This window comes from Orussus abietinus, unplaced genomic scaffold, assembly GCF_000612105.2.
Source record: "Orussus abietinus isolate OABI.00-Male unplaced genomic scaffold, Oabi_2.0 scaffold31, whole genome shotgun sequence".
NCBI lineage: Eukaryota > Metazoa > Arthropoda > Insecta > Hymenoptera > Orussidae > Orussus > Orussus abietinus.
In genome coordinates, this window is record NW_019394774.1 from 284459 (window position 1) to 296700 (window position 12242).

Here is a 12242-nt window from a genome sequence, read left to right on the forward strand (position 1 = left end):
ACTTTTAGGTCGAGATCGGGACAGCTCCGGATTTAATTTTGGAACCGGACATTTTCCTTTGGCTCTCGGTAACTCTCTTTTAATCGACAGAAATGTTTCATTGCGAGTCGATTGTGCTAATGATACTCGTAATCCTCGACAAAATCATGATCGTACTGGTCGTAGTAGACCGTGGCTACGTCAGCGTCCAGTTTTTCATGCTCCACTTTCTCGTCCTTGTAGGGAGCTGAAATAACAAACGTACTGAACATTCTTGCCTACATGTGTTCGCTATTAATCTTCTCCTCTCGTAGGCCTTACCTATGGTAGAGACAAGAATAATCCGGGGCAAGACGTGTGGCTTCTTTATCGACACCGCGTGCTGATATGAGATCACAGGATGGTCTGGAAGTAAGGAAATCAATCTACATTTTCATACACCATTTTACGCAACGTTTCTATGAATTTCTAAGAAGTAATGGTAATTTCATATTTAACTTAACCTACCATCGAGTTCCAAATAATCGGCTAACTCGTACTGATTATGTTTCGCGTGATGATCTGTAGTGGTACTTTGATGGTCTTTTATGTGGCCGTACTGATAACTGGTGGCACCATGCCCGTGATAAACGGTACTCAAATTTGGGAGCTCATGGTGATAATCTTCATCCTTTGGTATCGTTCCAGCTTGGCAATAAGTCACCGCTATAAGACACGACTGAAACCATCGTTCGAAAGATCAATCCTACACGTATCTCGGAGATAACAGCCACCAATCACATTACGCGTAATCGATATATTTTATTCCGTATCGCAAAGTGCCTTATCAAAATACGTATAATCCCGATTTGGAGCGAAAGACCTCAGGAAACACTCACGAAAATTTTCATGGTGAGGCCGATGGATTCTCATCGAACTCGTCGCCTTCCACTAGGGAAGATGTTCCCACGGTGTTTGCTTTTATAGTCATGTCTGCGGGCCTCTTTCAAAATTTCTTGAGAATCCACTCAATGTACACGCAGGAGCCCGCAATCGCACGCACGTAAACGCAGCGCTATCATAATGGTGGGTGTGGGAAGGAACATTACCACAGCATCAATTATGCAATTTCACAAGGGGAAAAAGTTTCGCGCCATCGAGAACCTCGTTAACTCGGCCGGGAAATGGTCACCGGGAATAAAAACACACATCCAAAGTAAATTCCTTTATAAATTGAAAACTTTTCTTCGATTACACATATACAAACATTTATTGCCCGCTATAAAGACTCTTCGATGATGAATTTCCAGGTGCGTTCGATAGCGATCGGACGAATTAACACCTTGAGAAAAGACAGCCTCGCCTAGATGAGACCCTCTGTTGCAATTGCACATTGTCCGTGACGTCATAGACAATACACCTGCGAGTACCGAGCTAAGAGTGACCGAAACCTTAACGAGAGCCTGGTCGACTGACAATGTGGAATCTATGATGAAGTACAGGTTACGGAGGCATTAATTAAACCGGGAAAGGGAAAATGGAGCAGATTTCGAAATTTTATTGCCAACTTACGGGCCAATTATCTCGGCAACGTGAGAGTGATCAGTACCCCTCCTAAACGCGATTCTCTTCGGCGTTCGGTTTATTCACAAAGAAGAGCCTCCCTCCCTTCCATACATTTCCTTCCGCGAGGAGAATTCCCGACAATTAATCCGTGCACTTGACGACACCTGACCATTTGCTTGCAGGTGCAATGGTGGTGCTGATGGAGGTGTGGATCGGATAAACAGAATGGGAAATCGGCGCAGCCTTGACGTAGGAAATCGGCTCCTGGATGTGCACTATCTTACTTTCTGGCACGGGGTGATAAGCAGGTGCGTAAGAGATCGATTGGTGAACGGGATAGACGGGATGAACTGGGTGGACAGGTGCAGGGGGGTCGCAGGATACCTGAGGCTTGTGGTAGAGCACGGGGGGTGGTGATACCTCGACTTTCTTGACATGCACCGTGGGGTAGGCAATTGGTTTGACAATAGCTTTCGCGTATACCGGCTGGATGAGAGGTTTGGAGTAAATGGATCCATAAGATGTGATCGGCTTTGCGTGGACCACTTTTGGTTCCGGTGCTGGCCAAGGTTGTGGAGCCTGCCAGGGTTGTGGGGCCTGCCAGGGTTGTGGGGCCTGCCAGGGTTGTGGGGCCTGCCAGGGTTGTGGAGCCTGCCAAGGTTCTGGTGCCTGCCAGGGTTGAGGAGCCTGCCAAGGTTCCTGCCAAACTGGCTGCTTGACCGTTGCATAGAGTGGCTGCACCGGATGCGCCATCGGTTTCACCACGGTTTGATAAGCGTGAGATACTTCCGGCTTTATGTACGAAACCGTCTGTTTTTGGATGACCGCTGGTGCCGCTACTGCTGGGGGTCTGTGGATGAACTGGATCTTGGCGGGCGAGTGGACGGGCAGCTCGATGATCTGCTTCTTGGGGTAGGTCGGAGGTCCATACGGCTTGGAGAAGCTCACAGGCGGGAGGTAGGTGCCGAAATTAGGGTAAAATGGCGGACATGGCGAGTGTCCGTGGATGGAGTCCCTCTTCGACTTCGGGGTCGTCGAGTCCATCGACATCCCCATCTTCATCTCCACCGCTGACATCTCCATGGGCATGGGCATCTCCATGCTCATCTCGCACCGCACAATCGCCAGCCATAGCAGATGTAGGATCTGGTGAGCAAATTAACTAGTTAATGGACGAGGAATATGTTTATTAATGTTATTAATGCCGTTTCGTAGTTGTTTAGAGCTCTACTTACCAGTCGCGCGAACATGTCTCAGGCTGCTTCCAGGACCTTTTTGGGACCATCAAGAATCGCGGATCTCATGGACCGACGACCAGACTAAGAGCGAAGCGGGTGCGGCCCGGGCTTTTATAAACTTTTGCTCCACTTAGAAGGAACGCGTTCGCCTTCGGCCACAAAATGGATCCAAATGAATTTCCCTTAAGCGGCGCAAAAAGCGGCTCGCCAAAGTGGCGCAATGGTATTTCCTGATGAAATTCTGGGTCGTAAGTGCGCGCGATTGCGTTGCGAAGGCGAGATTGTCGTCAAGAAGCCACCTCCTAGATCGAGTTGCAATCTCGGCCAGGAAAGTCTTCCATGTCCATGATCGATCGATCGTTCGATCGCGGGAACGTATCGGACGGTTGCAAAACCCTTTAGAAACGTCGACATGTCCTCTTCGACCAACCTTGTCAAGCTGGCAGAAAAACGAAATCCTTCCCTCTCTCCGAGAGATTCGAGATCCCTTCGAGCTGTGAATTTCAAAATCAAATTTTTTTCACAGGAAGAGCGAAAGATTTTCTCTCGATTTATCCAACCTTCGATACCGCGAGGATTTTTTAGCACTACTGGAAATTCGAGTCTGCCACAGTGTACGTATAAATTTAATTATTAATCGAACATAACAGCACAGGGTAACAAATTCTTCCCTCTCTCCAAGAGATCTGAGATCCCTTCGAGCCCTGAATTTCAAAATCCAATTTTTTTTTTTACAGAAAGAGCAAAAGATTTCCTTTCGATTTATCCAACCATCGATACAGCTAGGATTTGAAGCACTACAGGAAATTCGAATCTTTCACAGCGTACGTATAAATTTAATTATTAATCGAACATAACAACACAGGGTAACAAATTCTTCCCTCTCTTCGAAAGATCTGAGATCCCTTCGAGCTCTGAATTTCGAAAACCAATTTTTTCGCAGAAAGAGCAAAAAATTTCCTTTTAATCAACCCCGATGGTTGGATAAATCCAGGATTTGGGTCACTGTTGGATATTCGAGTCTTCAAATGCGTACGTATAAACTTGTTTATTAACCAAACATAACAATACGGTGTAACAAATACGGCTAGTGGTAAAACACGAGATAACAGAGCGACGAGGGACTATGTACAATTCGCGTAAATATTAATACTACTGTGTGGACGCCTGGCGCAATGAGGTTTTTGGCAACGAGGTACACCGTTGATCGTCGGGGCAATGGAATCAGTGCTTCCAACCATGATGGCCTTTGCTTTGATGATGGAACACGTGTTTATAAACGGGGACGTGGACCGGATACGGTTTCGGAATTGGCACGGGGAAATGCTTTTCCACCGTCACTGGATACGGCTTTTCCACGACATAGGGTACCTAAAATGACCAAAAATGAGTATGAAAAAGATCATTGCGCCGCAATCAAGGATTCCTTTGAATTTTTTTCATTAGTTCTAGGTGCAGGAAAGTGGTCGTACCTTCTTCTCGACGTAGTAGGGCTCGGGCTTTTCTACAGGTATCTCCACGTGTTTGATCACCTCCACCGGAACGGGATGTGGCACCGGCACCTGAACCTGATACGGCTGAGGGATTGGCACCTTGATGTGTTGAGGTACTGCCACCGGTACCGGATGTGGAATCGGAATCGCGTACTTTTTGTAGATCGGGATTTCTACATGCTTGGCAGTCTCGTGATAGGTTGTCCCGTGGCCATGTTCCTCCTCGTAGCTGGCCCAAACACTGGCCAGCATTGTCGTCAGGATCTGAAGATAAAAATTCGCCGACGGTTTAATAATTCATTAATTTATTAATTTATTAAGAACTAGTTCTAGACGCTTCACTGAATCCTTTGATGGAGGAATTTTTATTTCAAAATGTAGCTGCTTAAAATTAAAATCAGGCTATAAAGAATGTACTCGTCGAACACATCTATTACATGTATTGCATATTCTAATGTCGAAAGGTATTTTATTATTTTACCTGACAGGTATACTCATCATTATCACTCATCATGTTTTCTCCCAAACTGTTTTATTTGAGATTTTATGAAGAATTTAAGGTTAAATAAGTTTTCATATATTTCAAAATGGTTGACTTGTGGAGGCTGTAAATTTCTTTTTTCTTTTTAACGGCGTACATGAGTCATGGTGACTTATTAGTCAAAAACAAAAGATTAATCGAATCTTTGATTAAAATGTTTCTTTAAAAAGTATCATCGGTTTTCATCTAGAAAACCGTTCTTCAAGAATCTTTCCGAGTTTCTAAAACCGCCTCAACTTTTCGTTACAAACTTACCGATCTTCTGGAATCAGATCCACCATAGAAAAACAAGAAAATCATAAACATCCCGCCTCCACAAGTCCGCCATTTTGAAAAATGTTGAATGATTTTAAAACATCTTAAATTTTCCGTAAAACCTCCAATAAAAACAGCCCTGTAAGTAAACATTTCCTGTACACATTTTCACTCTCTTCTCGTCACAGTTTAATTGAAAGGCATCTCGCAACCTGCCAACTCCCTTAAAAACGATTAATCCGATTTTCATTTGTAGAATTATGGCGATCATCTGACCGATTGCGAGAGGCCAGAGTCAAGGAAGCTGTCATAACACTCTTGACACTTTCAGGACCTGTCACAGTAATCGGTTTCTCTTGCCGAATGTGATGAAAGTACTTACAAGAATCCTCATGACTTTGGGGACTGTCCTTAGGTTGCAGAAATGTTCTTCGGTGGAACTGAGTCCGCCGATTCGATTCGAAGCGCAGCCTCTTTGACGCTTTCAAAGTCACGGCCAAGTGTTTATATACCACTGGCACTTTCTCCCTTCTCTTCATTACACGAAGAACTCTTGCCATTCTCTGTGTAACGTATCTACACGTGCAGAACGACGGTGCGTCCGTGCTCCGGTGTAATCTACGGTTTAAGAGCGGATCTGCGTCGCCACGTTCACTGTCATTGCCTCGAGCACGGCCGCCATTTTCATTTACGATATTCCGTGGAACTCGATCGAATTTTCCCCCCTCGGAAAATCACTTTTCACCCCAGAATATGGGATCCTCCTTTTACTCGGTGGATTTTCCTTCTGCACGATATTTTATCGATCCCAAGACTCGAGGAGTGCGCCCATAAATCTGAGATAGAAAGGCGTCGGCGCGGTCTCCTCGAGGATGACCTTTGCGATATCATCATTAAAACCCCGTGAAAGTTTAATCAATTTCATGCCAACGAGCTGCCAGTGAATGTCATAAATTATACAAGGTCGATGGAAGGGTTAAGAAGTGACGGAAGGATTTCAGGGGATTTATGAAATTCCTCGCGTCTCACGCGGATTTCTACCTACTCTCGCGGTTTCGATTTCCCAGGGATTTTCTAAAAAATCGGGATACAGGGAATCAAGTTTCTCGATCCTTTGATCCGGTTAGAATTTCCAGGAAACTGGCTGGGGAAGATATGGAAATTAACAGGACAAAAGAGTTCCTGTGACGAAAGAACATTGCGGGGAATAACAGTTATGTCGCGGTCTGTTTCTTTGGCTAAGAACCCGCAAGTAGGAATTTGTCGCGAGTCTTAATTTAGCATAATTCATGACAATCTGACCGAAGAATCGGCCATTTTTTAAATTAATGACTTGGTTTGAACAATTAGTGGAGAGCGTGTCCTCGTTGGCTCGATAAGATCAGCTACAAGCGTATCGAATCCGACGGGGACTTCTAGAATTTCGAGACCGGAAACGCAGAATTCCGACAAAAATTATGTGCTCATTAATTATTAACTTCACTGGGGAATGAAACGAGAGGAACTTTCCTCCGAGGTTCGCTGATTCTTCTCGATTTTTTCCTACAGACATTACCAGCAGCGATTAGACCATCCTCAGTTTCCCGGCAGCTTTCTTTTGCAATGAGACTCGATTGAATAATAGTACCCGGTAAATAGCTTCGATAATTAGTGTCAATTACTTTACCCGAGTGCATTCCAGTTCATCAAGCACCGTATTAGGCCACGCAAGTGACAATCGTTGCACGGACACCAAATTTCTCTAGAAAAATCCTGGATTTCTTCAAGAATCGTTCCCCTGTGAATTTCATCGAATCAAATATCGCTTCGTTCCATTTTTAATGATTAGTTGTAATTACTTGTAATTGGGAATATGAATTAAACGCCCCACGTTTCCGGTAGCCCGGGATCGATCGGGAGCGAAGAGGCTGATAGATTAATATCGACCCTCCCATTCGCATCTACGAGCGGAACAGTGAAAGTGCATCTCGAGTAAAAGTGGTTTCACACGTCCACGTAGGAAGGCGAATGTTTCTACTCATTATGGCGAATCGAGATCGAGTTGAATTCCCGACTCGCCGAGTCTAGGCATGGAGCCGATCGTAACCGAGGCTAGCCATTAAGGAAACGAAACGGTATCAACATATGCTTTCCTAGGCTGATAAGACCCAATCGGACACCTCTATTTAGCACCGCCATTTCCTTCAGAACCAATGAGAAAACGCCGTCCACCATCAGCCAATTGGGGAACAAGAGGCCTTTCCCTCGGGAGTTTTGTCGCAAGACTCGGCTTTCTTGGAGGCTTTTATTAAAAAACAATTCGCGGGAGCGGGGAACAGAGGGAGTAACAATTAACGGGGGGGTAAACGACGTAACAAAAATAGTGGAAGAGGTAACGAGAAGTATTTGGTCTATGTACAGAGAAGTCTTCCTCTTCTTCAGCGGCGTGGCGTGGGTCCGCCATTTTGGTACCCGAATGGAGCTCGGCCGTTCGGTCCAGCGGCAATATTTGTCGAATCCACGTTGACAGGCTTAATGCCAACCTTTGCCTTTGCCACCTGATGTGATGAGGACATGTTTGTAGACGGGGACGTGTACGGGGTACGGCTTTGCCACGGGAACCGGAAACTTCTTCTCCACGTAGACGGGGTAAGGCTTCTCCACGATGAAGGGGACCTGCGCAGAAAATTCCAGGATTTTCGTACCTCGTCATTCTCTCTCGGGACTCTTTCTAGGTATTCAAAATCCTTCATCACGGATTTCTAATTTTTTCCAGGCCTGGAAATAGAGATCTGGAGGCTGGACTTACGTGTTTCTCGACGACGTAAGGCTCGGGCTTCTCGACTGGCACTTCGACGTGCTTGACAACTTCAACTGGATACGGATGCGGAATTTTCACCTGCACGTGGTATGGCTGAGGAATTGGGATCTTGATCTCTTGAGGCACCTCCACTGGCACGGGATGCGGTATCGGAATCGCTGTGATTACAGGTAAAACGTAGCCTTTAGAAGCCATGCCCTCAGGTGTTGGGCGATAATTGAGGGATTGTAGGGAAAAAAAAAAATGAAAATGTCCACCGGAGGGCTTGTGAACATTTCGTGAAAGCGGTAATTTCAAAAGGCAGTCCTCACCATACTTCTTGTAAATTGGTATGTGTACGGTCTTGGTCTTTTCCTCGTATGTGGAACTCCCATGGTCCTCATCTCCATGGCCCGTTGCTCCGTACCCGCTGGCCGACACCGTGGATGCGAGCACCGTGCAACTCAACATGAAAATCTAGAATTTAAATTTAACCTTTAACACCCAACATTTAACCTCGGGACGATTTATTGGAAACGGGTGGATATGTTAAAAAAATTATTAAATTATGCAGGGGCATCGAGAAAGGTCAGGGTGGAGGTTGTCGAAAAGCCTTCCAGTTTCCACGGCGAGTGGATAGTCAAAGTAACGACGGCGTGGGATTGTTATTAAAAAAAAAAAAGAAATTAAACAACTATCACAAGACGGGGGTCAGATGGCGGAGAGTGGAACGATGTTCTCGTCGAGGGTCATCTCCGAGATAATCCTTACGATGGTCTTCATGTCGACTGGTGTAAGTCGTGGTTTCGTGGCAAGGATTCGAGTTACGAATGTCTTGGGGGTATTCAGCCCGGCAGCTTATATAGTTACATGGATTCCACCACCTTTCACTGTAATCCTGAACTATACTCTCCTTTAGCCGCGCCATTATGACGCGCATCATCCGCGGGAGGACATCAATTTCAGGAGTCTAGCCGCGTCCTCCGTCGGCCATGATATGAAAGGATCGGGACCCAACCGCGAGACCGCTCTTTCGATTTTCGCGTGATCCGATACGCTAATCGGTACGATGTACCGGAAGCAAGACCTCCGGAGGACTTCCTACATGGCTCAAACGATCTCCAGCCAAATCGGCCCTGAAATTCCCAGGCAGAATCGGATTAGGATCGAACGCGCGTCCAGATACGAGATGGGAATCGCGAAGGCTAAGAATGCCGAACTCCTCGGAAATTCCTATCACGTCGGCTTCCAGGGAACTTTCCGAACCTGCCGGGGGAAAGTTCTCAAAAGCGCAGCTTCCGCTTTGATCCGCAGTCCCAGGAACTTGGAGACGTACAAGAGATGGCCCGAGAGCAGGACGTGGAGAACCGAGAGCCACTTGATTTTTTTTTTTCCTTCGGGTAAGGCCACGTCTAAGCGACCCAAATAAATTGCAGAAAGACGCGTCGACTTCTCCGGGACCGAAGTTTGGAGAAAAGGGAAATGGCGGAGGGGCTCTGGACCCGGAAGTGGGCTTTTCATCTCGCGCCAAGAGGCCGGAAACGCTTCGCGTTGACCGATTCGCGGAGGATGGATTTACAATGGGATACGGAGAGGGTAAAAGTGGTGGACGAGGAGGTGGAGAACACTCGAGTTCCCGCTCACTTGAGGATAGTTTTGCAAAGGCGCCTTAGGCCACGACCGGACGCGTAACTCTTACGCCGGCCGGAAGTGAACGCCTCGAGAGACCGCGATTGGTTTCCTTTCCCGCGGGAATATCGTTTCGCAGGAAATTTCCTCGGGAACTGATCTAATCTCGAGAAAGGATTCGCGAGTGGGAAGGCTCCTTCCAGAAATAAAGTCCCCCGAAATCGAGATCGATTCCTCTCCGGTCGCTACTTCCAGTCGTTCGTCATTACGTTCGTCATTGCGTCCGTTTATTGCGCGTTTTACGAGGTGCATTGCGCGACGTCCAGGGATTGCACGTTTCTCTGGCCCGATAAACACACGAGAGAAAGATCTACTCCATTTCCTACACTTGTTTCCGTCTCTTGGAGCGCTGCCCGGAAGAACGGCCTCCCGGAAGTGCGACGCTTCGGCGGTTTGCATGAAGCGAAAGAGACGATCTCTCTCTCGGTCGATTTGTACAAAAACCCCGAGAATTCTCGCATAGAAAGTCTGATAAGCGATCGATCGACCGGGTATCAACGGTTCCTCATGACTTGCGATGATTTAGCTGTGCTGACCGCGACATTGACACTCCTTTATCCTTCTTCCATCGTTTGACATATTCGAGTTACGCGGGTGACGATTATAATTGCTCGAGGCGTTTCACGCCGTTTTAGCTTTCTCTAATCACTCGGCTAAGATGTAATAAATCGTTTTGAGCTTTTGCAAATTTTCTCGTCTTCCTTTTCGCTCGTTGGTTCATCAGGGAGTGGATTTTTCGAGGCAGTTATCTCGCTTCCGATACGTTTATCTCGATTTGCGGAAGCTTCCGGTTTAACGTGGAGTACCTCCATTCGTCTACTCGCGGATAATCGCGTTCATTAGCTAAGTGCTCATTAAATGAGTATAGCTCGTAAAGTCGCTTTTTAGCATTTTTGTTAAGGATGACGGCAATTCCTCGGAGCAAATATTCCCGGTAATTAAAGTCGTGGGCGTTGGTCTTGGTACTTTCCGTCATAGAAAGTCTCCAGGAACAAGGTTCTTGCTTCTTTCTATACTGAATGCAAAGATACCGCTATTGAAAATCAAATTACTTTACGACCGCGGAAAGACTTACCGCGGGGCATGCTAATCACTCCGGCATTATATTAATTATCTCCAATTGAGAGTCTTGATCGACCACTTGTGGAATTATTGCCGCTTCTTGCGTGCCACAGCGTCTGCTTAAATCCACTACCTCGCTTTTTGAAAGCTCCATGAGAACAAAAAAAAATAGAAATAAATATCGACGCCAGCCGTGGAACAGAAAGCGGGATCTTTCGCAAAATCGCCGAGTTCTTTCGAGCCCGTTCGGCTAAAAATCCCACCCATACGTTTTCTTTTGTCACCGCCGAGGAAAGGAGGAAAAACGTCTTCGTAAAAGTTTCTTCGGAGTTTCTGCTCTCCCCTGGCCGTGGCGCTTCTATTTGCGCCGCCGCCGCCGCCATGACAGTGGAGGACAAGAAGATGGGAGGAGACGCTGAACGATTATTTCCTCGTTGGTCAAATGCCGAAGGAAAGCGACGACAACCCCGCGAATGCCGCGTCACGTTCTCGGGGTAGATAAAAATCGAGGAGTTCCCTGAATAATGCGGAATACTCCGATAAAAGCCACTCTGCGATTTTCGTTTTGGAGTCAGAGATTGGAGCGAGAGCAAATCGACGGGTCTCCACTTTCGCCTCGAGCCTCTTTTTCATCGCCGTCCAAGACTTCTCTACCTACGAGCCGGAAAAGTAACGTCGTATCATTGCAAAGGCCTTCCTGGACAGCGTGATAAGCACGAAAATAAGAATTGCTCAGTCAAATTGTTGATTACAGACGCAGTGATAAAGTTTCTGTCTTTCGCCTCGAGTTTGTTTTGCATCACTGTTCACAATTTCTTCACTTACGAGCCGTAATGATAATGCCGTATTAAAGTAAAAGTCTTCGTGGCAGGCATGATAAGCAACTGAGTAAAAATTGTTTAATCAAATTCCGGAATATTGGCGTCATATTAATGTTTCTGAGTTTCGCTTTTAGTCTGTTTTTCATCGTTGTTCACGACTTTTGTACTTACGACCCGTAATGATAATGCCGTATTAACGTAAAGGTCTTTGTGGCAGGCATGATAAACAATTGAGTAAAAATTGTTTAATAAAATTCCGGAATATAGGCGTCATATTAATGTTTCTGAGTTTCGCTTTGAGCCTGTTTTTCATCATTGTTCACGACTTCTCTATTAACAAGCCATACTGATAATGCCGTATTAAAGTAAAAGTCCTCGTGGCAGGCATGATAAGCAACTGAGTAAAAGTTGTTTAATCAAATTCCGGAATATAGGCGTCATATTAATGTTTCCGAGTTTCGCTTTTAGTCTGTTTTTCATCACTGTTCACGACTTCTCTGCTTATGTGCCGTTACGATAACGTCGTATCAACATAAATACTTTCATAGATACCTCGCATGACAGTGACCGTATGTATTACAGTAAGAATTAGGCAGACAAATTGCCAAATATCGACGCCGTGTGATATTTTCTATAACCTGATTGGCTCTTATTGTCATGCTTGCCTTTATGCTTACACAAGATATTTCTGGAGGCTTTAACGCGGAGTTCTTTGCACATCTTTTCGACGGACCTTATAGGCGGTGAACTTCAATCACGCATTTCAATTTACCCCCTGCAATTTGCGCACGTGACGACGTTGGAACACTTGCTCCCGAGATGGCGGATCTCACCTTGAAA

At 45.9% G+C, this 12242-nt stretch overlaps 4 protein-coding genes across 4 annotated transcripts; all 4 read right to left on the reverse strand.

The window, feature by feature from the left end:
- Positions 1 to 73: 73 nt before the first annotated feature.
- LOC105698591 lies at positions 74 to 869 on the reverse strand. The gene is made up of 4 exons (XM_012422967.1): positions 858 to 869; positions 487 to 697; positions 301 to 384; positions 74 to 226 (listed from the first exon to the last, which is right to left on the reverse strand). Exons 1-4 carry the CDS (start codon positions 867 to 869, stop codon positions 117 to 119), a joined length of 417 nt encoding a protein of 138 aa, XP_012278390.1. The 3' UTR covers positions 74 to 116.
- Positions 870 to 1665: 796 nt separating this feature from the next.
- LOC105698592 (extensin-like) lies at positions 1666 to 2661 on the reverse strand. The gene has a single exon (XM_012422968.2). It carries the CDS (start codon positions 2629 to 2631, stop codon positions 1666 to 1668), a length of 966 nt encoding a protein of 321 aa, XP_012278391.2. The 5' UTR covers positions 2632 to 2661.
- Positions 2662 to 3986: 1325 nt separating this feature from the next.
- Positions 3987 to 4769, reverse strand: LOC105698593 (MAGE-like protein 2). Its single transcript, XM_012422970.1, has 3 exons — positions 4737 to 4769; positions 4235 to 4519; positions 3987 to 4133 (listed from the first exon to the last, which is right to left on the reverse strand). The coding sequence occupies exons 1-3, from the start codon at positions 4767 to 4769 to the stop codon at positions 3987 to 3989; spliced, it is 465 nt and encodes a 154-aa protein (XP_012278393.1).
- A 2793-nt stretch (positions 4770 to 7562) lies between these two features.
- LOC105698594 (MAGE-like protein 2) lies at positions 7563 to 8613 on the reverse strand. Its single transcript, XM_012422971.1, has 4 exons — positions 8602 to 8613; positions 8163 to 8307; positions 7840 to 8009; positions 7563 to 7706 (listed from the first exon to the last, which is right to left on the reverse strand). Exons 1-4 carry the CDS (start codon positions 8611 to 8613, stop codon positions 7563 to 7565), a joined length of 471 nt encoding a protein of 156 aa, XP_012278394.1.
- Positions 8614 to 12242: the final 3629 nt, after the last annotated feature.

What these genes read in the sequence shown, in the direction of transcription:
- LOC105698591 (XM_012422967.1), bottom strand. An exon ending in CGATTATTTGGAACTCGATG is followed by an intron (nt 385 to 486) that starts GTAGGTTAAGTT and finishes CCTTACTTCCAG; the next exon opens with ACCATCCTGTGATCTCATAT. An exon ending in TATTCTTGTCTCTACCATAG is followed by an intron (nt 227 to 300) that starts GTAAGGCCTACG and finishes TTGTTATTTCAG; the next exon opens with CTCCCTACAAGGACGAGAAA.
- LOC105698592 (XM_012422968.2), bottom strand. Translation starts at nt 2,631, where the DNA reads ATGAGCATGGAGATGCCCATGCCCATGGAGATGTCAGCGGTGGAGATG.
- LOC105698593 (XM_012422970.1), bottom strand. Translation starts at nt 4,769, where the DNA reads ATGATGAGTGATAATGATGAGTATACCTGTCAG. An exon ending in ATGATGAGTATACCTGTCAG is followed by an intron (nt 4,520 to 4,736) that starts GTAAAATAATAA and finishes TTTTATCTTCAG; the next exon opens with ATCCTGACGACAATGCTGGC. An exon ending in CCTACTACGTCGAGAAGAAG is followed by an intron (nt 4,134 to 4,234) that starts GTACGACCACTT and finishes TGGTCATTTTAG; the next exon opens with GTACCCTATGTCGTGGAAAA.
- LOC105698594 (XM_012422971.1), bottom strand. An exon ending in ACCAATTTACAAGAAGTATG is followed by an intron (nt 8,010 to 8,162) that starts GTGAGGACTGCC and finishes CTGTAATCACAG; the next exon opens with CGATTCCGATACCGCATCCC. An exon ending in CTTACGTCGTCGAGAAACAC is followed by an intron (nt 7,707 to 7,839) that starts GTAAGTCCAGCC and finishes TTTTCTGCGCAG; the next exon opens with GTCCCCTTCATCGTGGAGAA.